Raw genomic sequence first — 13,746 nt, 5'->3', positions numbered from 1 at the left:
CATGTTCATATGTGCCCGCATTGCTGAGAAAAATGAGGTTTTAATACATGCAAGTGAGCCTTAGGAGCCATTACACTTAGAGACTCTGCTCTCTCTGCATCTGCCACATCCTCTCCAATTTGACATGGGCAGGCGTGAATAAAAGGCATCACACCTGGCTCTGTCTATCGAAGTGCAGAAGGTGCAGCAGCTGCAGAGAGCCTCTAGGTGTAATGGTAACGCCCCCGTTGCTCCCAGAGGCTCATTTGCTTATATTAAAACGTCATATTTCTCCACAATGCGGGCACATATGAACATGGAACCAATACAGATGCCTTCAGCTGCCAAGTGCACATGTAAGAGGTCAGCCAGTGTCATAGGGACAAAACTGCTGACAGATGCCCTTTATAGGGCAAATAAATATAATGAATTCAATTAATTGCCCGGCCCTAGTTGGAATCTACGGGAAGCCTCAGGAGTTCACAGGGTCCCTACACAAAGCAAGTACCCATTTAGATTAAACCCGTGTTTTTGCGAGGACGGAAGGTGGATGGTAGATCTTATTCTCTGCTGTTTGTCGCCTTTGTGGAACCAGTCACTATAATTTGCCTTCAAGAACGCCAATCAATATTTCCACACTCCGTTTCCTGTCTTCTTCTGTAACCATTTCAGATGATTTCCGCAGACAGTGAAAACATTCGGCCGACTATTGTGAGCCATTGACTGATCCTATGGAGGACATTTCTTTTTTTCTTTTTTTACTTGGCCAATATTGCCTCCCGGTAGGTGAAAATGAAGCAGTCTAATACTAATATTGTTTGTTTCCATCTCCAGCCATGGGAGACCATTTCTGAAGAAATGAGTCTGAGCAGTGACACTCTGAACGCACCGCTGCCACCACCTGCCTCTCCAGTCTCCCGGGCCAGCGCTTTGGAACTTTCTGAGGAGCTTAACCGGAGGCTACAGATTAATTCGGAGTCCAATGGGGAACAGTTCAGTTCACTTATTGTAAGTAGAAAGATTGCAGTTGGCACACATCCGCCTCGCTACCATGACATGCCCAGCCTGCAATTAGTGCTGTGTGAACAAATTACAAGTAATTAGAATTCTGGAACTTGCAATCTACTAAGATATTCAGATCGTCCCTGCGGAGCATCAGTCACAGTTTCTTCTGCTCCTCAGTCAACTAATTTGATCATTTTGCTTCTTAAAGGCTTTGTAAAGGATTAGATTGTTTTTGTTTTTTTCTAAATACCGCACCACACCTGTCCACAGGTTGTGTGCAGTGTTTCAGCTCCGTTCCATTCACTATAATAAAAACGAGCTGTAATACCAGACACAACCCGTAGACGGGTGGAAGAAAGCAGCTCTGTTGTTCAGTCCTATACAGTCCTTTTCTTGCTATTTATTATTACAGTGGTCCCTCAAGATATAATGGCCTCAGGATACAATATTGTCAACATACAATGGTGTTTTCCGACCCATTGTACTTTGAAACTAGACTCAACATACAACGTCTCAGACTCAGATCCAACCAATCAAGGCCACTACTCTGGTTATCAGCTATTCCTGACTGTTATATGTAAGAACTTGTTGTATCTGTGTTAGGCTACTTTCACATTGGCGTTTTGGCTTTCCGTTTCTGAGATCCGTTCAGGGCTCTCACAAGCGGTCCAAAACGGATCAGTTTTGCCCTAATGCATTCTGAATGGAAAAAGATCTGCTCAGAATACATCAGTTTGCCTTCGTTCCATCTCCATTCCGCTTTGAAGGCCGACACCAAAACGCTGCAAGGCAGCGTTTTGCTGTCCATCTGACGAAACTGAGCCAAACGGTTCCGTCCTGGCACACAATGTAAGTCAATGGGGACGGATTGGTTTTCTCTGACACAATATGGCACAATAGAAAACGGATCCGTCCTCCATTGACTTTCAATGGTGTTCAAGACTGATCCGTCTTGGCTATGTTACAGATAATACAAACGGATCCGTTCTGAACGGATGCAGACGGTTGTATTAAATTAACTGATCCGTCTGTGCAGATCCATGACGGATCCGCACCAAACGCGAGTGTGAAAGTAGCCTTAGTTATCTGCTTATTTTTCTTAAATCTTCTTGGATGACATATTTTGGGGCTTTGGAACCGATTACTCAACTTACAATGGTTTCAGCATACAATGGTCGTCCTGGAACCAATTCATATTGTAACTTGAGGGACCACTGTATTTTCCTCCTGAACTAATTATGAACTAGCAATTTAACGTGAATGTGAACCTTCATCTTTAAAGGGGTTGTCCAGCATATTAATATGGATGTTCTATGCTCAGGATAGGTCATTGATATCTAATTGGTGGGTGTTCTACTTCCAGTACTTTGATTTGCTGTGTGAAATGGCCACGGTCCTCTGGTAAGCACCGCAGCCTCTTCCTAGGCCAGCGATGTAATGTTAGTCAGTCACATGGCCTTGGCGCAGCTCAGTGCCATTCAAGTAAAGGGACCTGGGCTGCAATACCAGGCACTGCCACTATACAATGTATGGCGCTGATTGATTAGGGGAGGGGTGTCGGGAGTCCATATTAAAATTTTGGACAACCCCTTTAATAAAATTTTACACATCAATGTGAAAATCCATCATTTTTAATTGTACAGTACAGAAAAGAAATTGAATTCTAAATGTCATTTTGAAAGACTTATCTTAATGTAATAATTGCCTGTGTGACTTATTACACATCAGCATCCAACATAATTATCTAATACTTAAATGGAATATTCCTTCAAGGATGAGCCAGGTTTAAGCTGCAGTATCAGATCCATCAACAGCAACTTTCTGATGGTTTCTACGTAACCAATTATGTTTAGGGGTCTAGAAAAGGTGAATAGTAATCCACATGAAATCGAGTACCACCCATATTATTATTCTATTTACTATTATGTTCTATTTACTAGTGTTTTTTTAATTATTATTTTTGAAGGAAATTAATGGTAGTGTTTTAGATTGCACCGCACTTTAACATGCAAAATGCACATAAATTGTCAATATACATAAATAGATTTTTTTTCTATCCCAGGGAATATAAATACTAACCATAGACACAACATTTTTTTTTCCACCGCAGCAAACAGCTTGGGAAAGACAAAAGGTAACATTTATTTGCAGTACAACGTGGTGATTTTTTGAGAAAAAATAAATCTTTCTAATGTGTTTTTGAGAAGGGATCAGCCTGTGTTACAGAGACCAGGGCATTCATCGTGTCTCTTTTGAATGTTGTAATCTGTTTTTCAGTTTTTCTAGAAATTTACAGAATTTCTTCAATTTACTGTTTTTCAGCAGAGGGAACCTTCCTCGAGGTTGCGGTCTTGCAGCGTGACAGATGGCGTCGCTGAGCAGGTTCATTTAGCAATGGTAAATCAAAGATCCCTTCACTTATTCTTATTTTTACTACTTGGTTGAGCTTTTTCCTGTGGAAAGGGAGCAGAGTCCTTAAAATTTTTGGCTTGGATCCCTTTGTTACATTTTTGGTTTTTGTAATCCTTGAATTTTCTAGAAATAAGGCCTCAGGTCCTTATATGGTCTGGCCAACTTGCAAGTGGTGGGGTGCCTACCCTTTCAAGGAAAGACATGAATGTCTCGACTCTAGAGGCCTACATTATGAGAACTTTTTTCCCCAAGCCATTATACAGAATTTGCTATAAACAGGAAAAATACTCCATTATGTTATGGTGATATCCTTGGTGGTTTGGGGTTCTTTTATTTTTCTTCAGTTTGTTTACTGTATAGTTGATTTATCCAATCGCCAAAATGTTCTCAAAATTTTATCACAGTGACTCTATAGTTCTGTAGCCAAAAGTCCAAAAACCCCCAACAAAAACATAAAACTTCCCATAGTCTTGTTAAATGTCTACATGTTTTTGGCCATTCATTGGCTTGATTATGAAACATTTACGTTCTTCATTTGAAGTGATTTTCCACTGTAAGAAAAAAAACATGGCCACTTACTTCCAAAAACAGTGCCATACCTTTCTGAAGATTGGGTCACAGCTCTGTTCATTTCAGTGGATCCAAACTACAATCCCAGTTACAACCCGTAGACAAGGGTGGCACTGTTTTTGGGGAAAACACAGTTCTTGTTTTCTGATCTTTTTAGCTTCGTCATTTTAAATATTAAGAAGGCTTTGTCATGACCAGGATTGACATTCAACAAAGGAGTAATCGCTGACTTGAGGCGTGTACTCAGTCTCCAATTAGGGGTAAAGTTTGGGGTGCAAACGTACCAGTCAAGTGTAAAGTGTTGACTGTTTTGGCTGTCTTGCGTGCAGGGGGGAAATTAGGGTAATCTTAAGGTGGACACCTTCAATAGCTGTCTGCAGGACACTTGTTAGATCAGCAGATATTCTTCCTGACTCCCCCATACACTTGCCCACTCAACGTGGCCGAGCATGAATGTCTTCTCAATGGGGAGAGGGGAGTAAGCCACCACCAGACACCTCTGGCAGCAGCTTGCAGAATAATTCAAGCACTGAAATACAACATGTCCGTTCCTCTGTTCCCCACAATATCACCTGTCGGGGGAAAAGTTGGCACAGGTTGGCCAACTTTTACTTTTATGTGTATAGGCACCTTGTTGGTCATTTACATATGGCAAACAAAGAAAGCCTGAAGATTCTAATCCCAAGAAACCAATATTTACCTTAATTGGGAGCAGGAACTTCTAAAGCTGGATATACATATAAGATAAATTTGGGCTGAACAAGCCAACAGTTCATCCGACAATGATCTTTCCCTTTCCTCCTATACACATGAATCTTGGCTCAGCATGTAAATGGGAGAGGGGACAAAGCTCCCAGACACCTCTTGATTCCCCGAGAAAAATATAATCAGGCATGTTCAAATCCAACATGTCCAACTCTTCATGGTAGATGTTGCAGGACAGTTGTGAGGTCTCACCATACACATTTAATGGTCTTCCAAAATTGGTGGGTTTTAGCGACAAACATCTAATGTGTATGACCTTTATAGAGGACTATAAAGTTCCCTCCCATGGAATATTGTTACAAGAAACCTCCATAAACAGTTTTTTACCCAATATTGATGTCCATTTTTTCATTCCCATTTTTCTTTTTCCCTCCTTTATCGTCAGAGACACATTATATCCTGTGATCTTCTTCTAATATGGGGCTATGAGGTAGCCTCTTTTTCTTTGAAACCTTCATGTAGGAGGATACTATGCCTCCGTAATAGAAAACTCAGGATTTTCCAGGTTGGGCACATTTTATCTTTGTTTCTCAGTTGAGTTGACGAGGTCGACTTGCCTCCCCAAAGGCCAGTATTTCTTTAAAAAAAATGAAAGGTTGAGTACTGAATATAAAAGAGTAAAGTAGCCATTCGCTTGAAGACATTTGGATGATATTCCCACTGAAGAAGTGTAAACTACTGTACGTGGATCTTTGATCATCTCATCTTCTTTTATCACACTACTTCAAAGTGAACATAGATGGTCCTGTAGCCAGTCAGAACGTGAGAACCATGACAGCAGCAGGGGAAGAGTGCTTTCATTTTGTAGGAGGCAATGACCTATCGACCATGTTATTGGTAGGATAATGTAGTTTGAAAGTAGACTTTCTCTATCAGAGGAGGAAATGGAGGCGGTCATTTCTTTGTGATTTTCATCTTCAACTTTAATGATGAAGGCTTTTGGAGTTCTCTGCGCATAATTTGCCCATAATTTGGTCTGCGGCTCTGGAAAAAACTAGAAAATTTCCTATTTTTATCCGGACAAGAATAGGCAGTTAGTTCTATGGGGGTGCCGGCCGAGTATATTGCAGATCCGCAATACACTACGGACGGTCTCCTCCTGGTTCTAGTTGACACCAATACACCCCTAACCCTTAAAACACATGTGATAGGGCGTCTTGCCGATCTGCTTTCAGGGATAAGTCTGGAGGCCTCCATACATATTGGATGGTCATCCAGCTCTAATGTGTATGGTGACCTTAAGAAATCGATGAAGAATGTTTTTAGCAGCTTGACCAAAGAAAGGATACAAACATTTTTTGTTTAATTTTAAGTTTATGATTTTTAAGGCAGTTTTTTAAGGAAATTGGTTCAAATTTTTATTAAAATGGCTGAAATTCTTTCAGGGTTTGATTGGGAAGTTTACACGTTGACTGATGCCTTATCGTAATACTTATATTTGAAAGCCAGGGTTGGGTAATTATGCTGTCATTAGCAGCTCCTATCACTCACACATCACTCGCTCATGTTTCACCTCCTCATACTTACAGTCGCCTACTCTTTCCAGGAATTCTCACAGGAAAAAATATTTTGGCCTACGCTGGACACCTGGCCCCTATCAGAATATTTGACACTGAGTTATGCATTAGGGAATCTAAATCTTGACAAATCTGCGTCTCTCTGTTCGAACATCTTTCCAATTAATGTCACTTACCTAATCAGTCTTGCGAATCTAACTCCTCTTCCTTAACAATTCATCTTCTTGGCTAATTAGAATTCATTCCTCAAATTGACCTTTTAATATATTTTTTTTAATGGCAACGTTATTGTTTAATAGCCAACCACCCCAACGGGAAGAACGCGATCTTCAACTGTGACAGGGGGAGAGGAATTCACGGTAATGTCTCTAGGGTTGTAGTAGGACAGTCCTGGGGGACCACTGGCCAGGCCATTGGTGGTGGGCTTATTACCAAACATGGTTGAAGCTAAATAATGTATTGGACCTTTGTCATTTTATAGTTGTGATATATATGTGCCTTATATCACAGTAGTTTGGCTACTTTACTACAGGATTTCGTGTTTGACATCGAGCTCCAGACTGATGCTGGTAGTGTTGACTTTGCTCCATTAAAGGGGTTGCCACATCTGGATATTTATGACATATTCATAGGATATAACCTAAAGGTCCAATCTCTGGGACCTGCTCCTGTTTCAAGAATGGGGTGCTGCTATGAATACAGAGCATGGCACACCTGCGCTGTGTCCTCCCCATTCACTGCTATGGGACTTCCGAAAATAGCTTAATCAGCTATCTATGCTGTTTTCAAAAGTCCCATAGCAGTGAACGGGGAGCAAGTCCCGCATGCGCGTCTTTCTCTCCATTCATGGCAGGGCCCGCACCTATAGGACATTTATGGCATATTCTATTGATATGCCATAAATGTCCAGATGGGAATACCCCTTTATGGCATGTCTACATAGCTCCAGGGTATGCTGGGAGTTGAAAACCAGGCCATCGTTCTATTGCTTGAGACCTAAATTGAAGAGGTTGCCCGCCCCATCGTCTCTCACAGTATTTCACAGATGTATAAAGTATGTTTTTTGGGTGTCTGGCAGCCAGGAACTCCAACAATCCTTGAGCCCACCAGGCCAATGGCGATCTACCAAGAAGTGTTATATATTGACATTGAGTTTGACATTAATGGGGGCATTATGGAAACCTATAGGGGCTCTGATTTCACTTCTCCTTTGACAGTACAGGGGGCATTATAGTCTCCTTTTTGGTGAGGGGTCCCAGCTCCTGGACTGACACTAAGGTCTTTATGACTTTTTTTGTCGTTGCCCCTTTAAAGAAGTTGTCAAGGATTAGAAAATACATAGTTGATTTCTTAAAAAACAGCACCACGCCTGTCCACGGGTTGTGGTAGGCATTGCAGCTCGGTGCCGTTTGCTTCACAATGCGTGGATAGGTGTGGCGCTGTTTGACAGAAAGCAGTTATCTATTTCTAATCCCGTTTCATTTATTTCATTTATTTTTGGTTCCACATGTCACTCCCATCATGCCTTAGTATGCATCTAAACTATTAAATAAGGCATTAATCCAGGGTTGATCCTGCTGATTAAAACAATGCTTTTCTTGTTAAAATCTGTTGCGCCGTTCGTTTTGATAAAAATGCAAATTAGGGCTTTAGTGCACCTAGAGGTGGGCCCTGGCCTGTTGTTGCACCTCAGCCCCTCTGCTTTACCCAACTTCAGCACACACACACTCCCCTTACCTTTTCTGACACATTGTGTGCTTGACTGGCCCTATAATCCTGCGTGCATACGCTTTAGATTACAGGGCCAGGCAAGAGCACCATGAGGATGTCTGGCCCTGTCAGTAAAGGGAAGGGAGACATGCCAAAGTTGGGAGAGCGGAGGAGCTAAGGTGCACCCATTGGTTCAGTGAAGCCCTATGCATGTGGATTCAAACTAAGATATCTCTTCAATGGTACGTCAGATTTTCATCATATCTGTGTTGTTATAATCAGCAGGATCAACCCCCCTAAGTGTGATAGTGTTGATCCTGCTGACAGGTCTTCATTAGAATCTATTCTGGGAGGAGCTTTATCCTGTGCACCTGCCAAGTACTGCAAATTGTATTAAAGGATGGTTTTTAGTTTCACCTTCCAACCACTGGCCTGAAACGCTACTACTTCCGCATTATTTTCTGTAATACTGCCCCCTAGTGATGAGAACATGAAACTGGAATTTTCCTGAATAATGTCTGTATTTCACTACTGTTGCACTATTAGATCCTCAGATCCATAGAAATTTTATGAGAGGAGGATTATTTTCTAGAAATTGTTTCATTTTTATTTATTTTTTTAAAACAAAGTTTTGCCAGTGATCACAGTATGGTAATAATTTCTTGCATACAAACAGCCATCCGTGGCCTATGTACATACCACTCCGGGCTTACCGTCAGGCTGGGAAGAAAGGAAAGACGCTAAAGGACGTACATATTATGTCAATCATAATAATCGCACAACAACATGGACCCGTCCAATTGTGCAGGTATGAAGATCCGTTCCAGGCACACACTTCCAATTTTTCCCTAAGAGAGGGGCCTTTAAGCAATTGTCCATCTTTTCCTGGGCTTGTGTAATCAAGGCTTGAAAGGATTTGGGATTTTGTGTCATCCACAACATTGTCCACATCCTTACTGACTTTATTAGTGGATGGCTGTACAGGTCCTTCTCAAAAAATTAGCATATTGTGATAAAGTTCATTATTTTCTGTAATGTACTGATAAACATTAGACTTTCATATATTTTAGATTCATTACACACCAACTAAAGTAGTTCAAGCCTTTTATTGTTTTAATATTGATGATTTTGGCATACAGCTCATGAAAACCCAAATTTCCTATCTCAAAAAATTAGCATATTTCATCCGACCAATAAAAGAAAAGTGTTTTTAATACAAAAAAAGTCAACCTTCAAATAATGATGTTCAGTTCAGCACTCAATACTTGGTCGGGAATCCTTTTGCAGAAATGACTGCTTCAATGCGGCGTGGCATGGAGGCAATCAGCCTGTGGCACTGCTGAGGTGTTATGGAGGCCCAGGATGCTTCGATAGCGGCCTTAAGCTCATCCAGAGTGTTGGGTCTTGCGTCTCTCAACTTTCTCTTCCCAATATCCCACAGATTCTCTATGGGGTTCAGGTCAGGAGAGTTGGCAGGCCAATTGAGCACAGTAATACCATGGTCAGTAAACCATTTACCAGTGGTTTTGGCACTGTGAGTAGGTGCCAGGTCGTGCTGAAAAATGACATCTTCATCTCCATAAAGCTTTTCAGCAGATGGAAGCATGAAGTGCTCCAAAACCTCCTGATAGCTAGCTGCATTGACCCTGCCCTTGATAAAACACAGTGGACCAACACCAGCAGCTGACATGGCACCCCAGACCATCACTGACTGTGGGTACTTGACACTGGACTTCAGGCATTTTGGCATTTCCCTCTCCCCAGTCTTCCTCCAGACTCTGGCACCTTGATTTCCGAATGACATGCAACAGTCCAGTGCTGCTTCTCTGTAGCCCAGGTCAGGCGCTTCTGCCGCTGTTTCTGGGGAATGCGGCACCTGTAGCCCATTTCCTGCACACGCCTGTACACGGTGGCTCTGGATGTTTCTACTCCAGACTCAGTCCGCTGCTTCCGCAGGTCCCCCAAGGTCTGGAATCGGTCCTTCTCCACAATCTTCCTCAGGGTCCGGTCACCTCTTCTCGTTGTTCAGCGTTTTCTGCCACACTTTTTCCTTCCCACAGACTTCCCACTGAGGTGCCTTGATACAGCACTCTGGGAACAGCCTATTCCTTCAGAAATTTCTTTCTGTGTCTTACCCTCTTGCTTGAGGGTGTCAATGATGGCCTTCTGGACAGCAGTCAGGTCGGCAGTCTTACCCATGATTGCGGTTTGGAGTAATGAACCAGGCTGGGAGTTTTTAAAAGCCTCAGGAATCTTTTGCAGGTGTTTAGAGTTAATTAGTTGATTCAGATGATTAGGTTAATAGCTCGTTTAGAGAACCTTTTCATGATATGCTAATTTTTTTAGATAGGAATTTGGGGTTTTCATGAGCTGTATGCCAAAATCATCAATATTAAAACAATAAAAGGCTTGAACTACTTCAGTTGGTGTGTAATGAATCTAAAATATATGAAAGTCTAATGTTTATCAGTACATTACAGAAAATAATGAACTTTATCACAATATGCTAATTTTTTGAGAAGGACCTGTATATTTGGATCCACAGACTCTGAAGTGCGTGGGGAGAAGCACTATGCAAACATCATCTGCTGATAGCATAGCTAGATTGTTCTAAGCATACCAGATAGCAAATCCACAAAAAATAATATTCAAGGAGGCACACCTTATGTCACAGTCCAACAATTCCCTGCATGTTTGTATGGGACTCTCAGCCCCAAGTCTGTGTGTGAACCGTAAATGAAGTAGCACTGTCTCCCTCTCTCACAGCAGGAAGTTACAGCACCATCTAGTGCACCAGCTGTAATTGAGCAGTTATATTGCTTCCAGCCAATCAGATGCTCAGCATCTCTCTTATTGGTATTCTTAAATGTAAAGATAATGTATTAAAGACTCTTATGTTAGGATTATGTTATGGTAGGAACACAATGACAATTCTGCTTCCACTTTCCATATTTAAAGAAAAAAATACCCCAAATTGTTCACAAATATAGATATCTTATTGATATAGGGGCAAAATGTACTTGTACTGATCCAGAGTTACAGCCTTTACTATTGTCCAGTTCTGCATTCGTTACTTTGCTGGTTGTCATTGGAAACGGTCAGCATTTCCCAAACAGCTTAACTCCAATTTGTTGCTCCTGTGTCAAATGACTGTACAGTGCCTCTACTATACCGTCCTGAATGCATATACCCAGATAAATCTCTATTCAGGCACTGAACATGAAATGAAAATGAAAAGGGTTTCATTCCCAAGCCTGCAGAAATGTGAATACAGCTCTTGAGTATACAGGCTGGAATTCAGGATCAGTACAATAGAAATGTCATGGATTAACAAGGTTTCTTTCAGAGGATAGAGTGATCCTCTGAGAGTGCCCTGTAGAGTAGGTGGTGCTTCACATTCATGGGTTGTCAAAGCCCCTCCCACAGTAAGGGAAAGCAGAGTAGGATGGGCTTTAATACTACTCACAGTTTGTGTATTGGTTGGGGATATTCTGTAAGTTGAAGCTCAGTCTTTATTGATGATATTTAGGATTGCTTTAGGTTGTTAACTATGTTTTGCCTCTAAACTAGCACGCTGAAGATGGTGCGGTCGGATCCACCTCAAACAGTAGCAACCATCTGAGTGAACCTCAGATCAGGCGGCCTCGTAGTCTCAGTTCCCCCACAGTTACTTTATCTGCTCCACTTGAGGTGAGAGTCTGTCTCATCTAATATGGGCCTTCTTCCGCTTCTTCTTCTTCTTCACTTACCAAGTTACCGCAATCTTATTTTCATTTTCTAATTTCGGCAATATCTGGTGAACTCTCGGGCTTCTTCTCTCTCTTCATGCTTTATAACGTAAAATCTACTTTCATCTGGTTGCTTTTGTTTCATTCATATACGCTTCGTAACTTTCCGTAAACTTCTTCTTGCTGATTTTCATTTGAATCTTTTTGTTTTAATGCTCGTATGTATACATACTATGTGTATGTCTTTGTTGTGCTTATTGGTGGTATTGTTGTGTATGTGAACTATTCTGTATTGGGTTACTATGGATTTATTTCAATGTTATTAATATTTGCAACATTGTATTTTTTTCTCCATCTTTTAACTTAAAGGCATATAAAAATTAAAGGCAATGGACACTGTTGGGGTAATTTTTATTTTTTTATTGCTTTTTACTCACTTTGGGCTAAAAATCCCTTTTGCAATTGATCTTTATCAAAAATTTTCGGCAGGTTTTGTGATACAGGGGTTAAATTGTAGCCCATTTGCAGACTGTCACTTTCTGTTTACTCTGAGATGATCCTCTACATGACTGCTGATGTATAGCTCATATCCCCTGACCTTATAAACACTCATTATACCTAAATTGTTATCAAGCTAAAAAGAAAATGGTTTAAATGAGTGTTTATAAGGTCAGGAGATACAAGCTATACATAAGCCATCATCTGACAGGACTCGGGCAAAGTGAGAAACTGAAATTTGACCGTGCCCAAAAAAACTGCTAAAATTTTTTATTAAAGACTATTTGCAAAGATTATATTTAGCCCAAAATAAGTAGAATGCAATAATAAAAAATAAAAAAATGCCCCCATGTTCATGTCCTTTAAGTTCTTCTATCTGACTCCACCAATGGAATTTTATAAGGGCATACTACTTAAAGCATAGGCATACCAGAGAAAACCTGGGCCTCATACTTAAATTCAAAATATGGCTTCCATCATGATGATGCTGAGTTCTGCCTCAACCCATCCTGTAACAGCTAGACCTTGTACTTGTGGGGTGGGACCCTTGGGCCAGTTTATTTTCTGTGCCTGTAAAGAGGAGGGTCCCCGCATTCATTTAATCCTTACAGAAGGGAATGGGGCAGGTCTTAGTCCAGGTCCCATCTCTCCATTGGCCATATAGCAATTAAAGGGACTGCTATGGGGCCTACAACAACCCCTGGCACAGGTACTAACCAATATTAATCTGATGGAATAAGAAAAATCAAGTCATTGGTTCATTTTGGGACATTTTGTGTAAACGTGAACCTAGTGCCAATAATAATAAGGGCCGAAGTATGGTATTCTGAAATATGTAGACAACTTGTGTTGCAATCTGTAGAAACTGAGGAAGTGTTTGTCTTCATAATTTATCTAAAGTCTACCAAAGAATGCCTTGAAGATGCTCTCTTCTTTGCTACTATAACCTCTGCTTTGCTTGTTATTGACCATAATATTCATAGTCACTCTCTTCACTGAGACATGTCAGATGATGTCATCAATGGAGGTCTCCTCTTTAAACTACGCCATTACTAAAGTAAGTGCCACCCCTGCCTCCGTTCTGATGCAGGTATGGGTAGAAAGTCTATAGTCTGAATCTCCTCTTTTGGAGATTGTACTTCAGCCCATTGGCATCGAATCCTAGACACAGACCCCCACCAAGGACCCTTCTCGACATGTCTCAGTGAACCTTCCTTTTAGTGTACATTTTCCTTTGCATATATTTTAGTAATGTTGAAAATCATATAATTATTTTACCCTACTATTCTTGTACTGATTCTGAGTTACAGAGTTTATTTCACACTCATTTCATGGAGTATGCTGCTGGTTCAGTGTCTGTACTGAGCGCGTTCTGCTATTTTTCTTCCTGGGAGTTGTCGTCAGGCTGTGTATATTGTCTGATGCATATAGATACAGCTGGCCCGGAATGCTCTGTGGCACAAATCATTGCCTGACAGTGACCCTCTGGTCGAGAGACCCTAAAACTGATCCGCAACAGAAGGGGTGAAAAAGCAGGGCACCGTATAATATTGTATCCTATT

General features: G+C 41.1%; 1 protein-coding gene across 12 annotated transcripts in view; it reads left to right on the top strand.

The window, feature by feature from the left end:
* The window catches only part of NEDD4L (NEDD4 like E3 ubiquitin protein ligase), a 358,039-nt gene that overhangs the window by 299,955 nt on the left and 44,338 nt on the right, over positions 1-13,746 (top strand). For 8 of the 12 annotated variants that reach the window (XM_044276355.1, XM_044276356.1, XM_044276360.1 and 5 more), the window contains 5 exons: positions 814-987; positions 3,307-3,381; positions 6,548-6,607; positions 8,635-8,766; positions 11,529-11,648. In XM_044276355.1, the coding sequence (XP_044132290.1) occupies positions 814-987; positions 3,307-3,381; positions 6,548-6,607; positions 8,635-8,766; positions 11,529-11,648 (561 nt within the window). The remainder of the gene's footprint in view (positions 1-813; positions 988-3,306; positions 3,382-6,547; positions 6,608-8,634; positions 8,767-11,528; positions 11,649-13,746) is intronic. The other 4 variants (XM_044276357.1, XM_044276351.1, XM_044276350.1 and 1 more) reach the window with 2 other exon arrangements.

The sequence above is a fragment of the Bufo gargarizans genome, chromosome 1 (assembly GCF_014858855.1).
Source record: "Bufo gargarizans isolate SCDJY-AF-19 chromosome 1, ASM1485885v1, whole genome shotgun sequence".
Taxonomy (NCBI): domain Eukaryota; kingdom Metazoa; phylum Chordata; class Amphibia; order Anura; family Bufonidae; genus Bufo; species Bufo gargarizans.
This window is presented reverse-complemented; position numbering and strand designations above follow the sequence as displayed.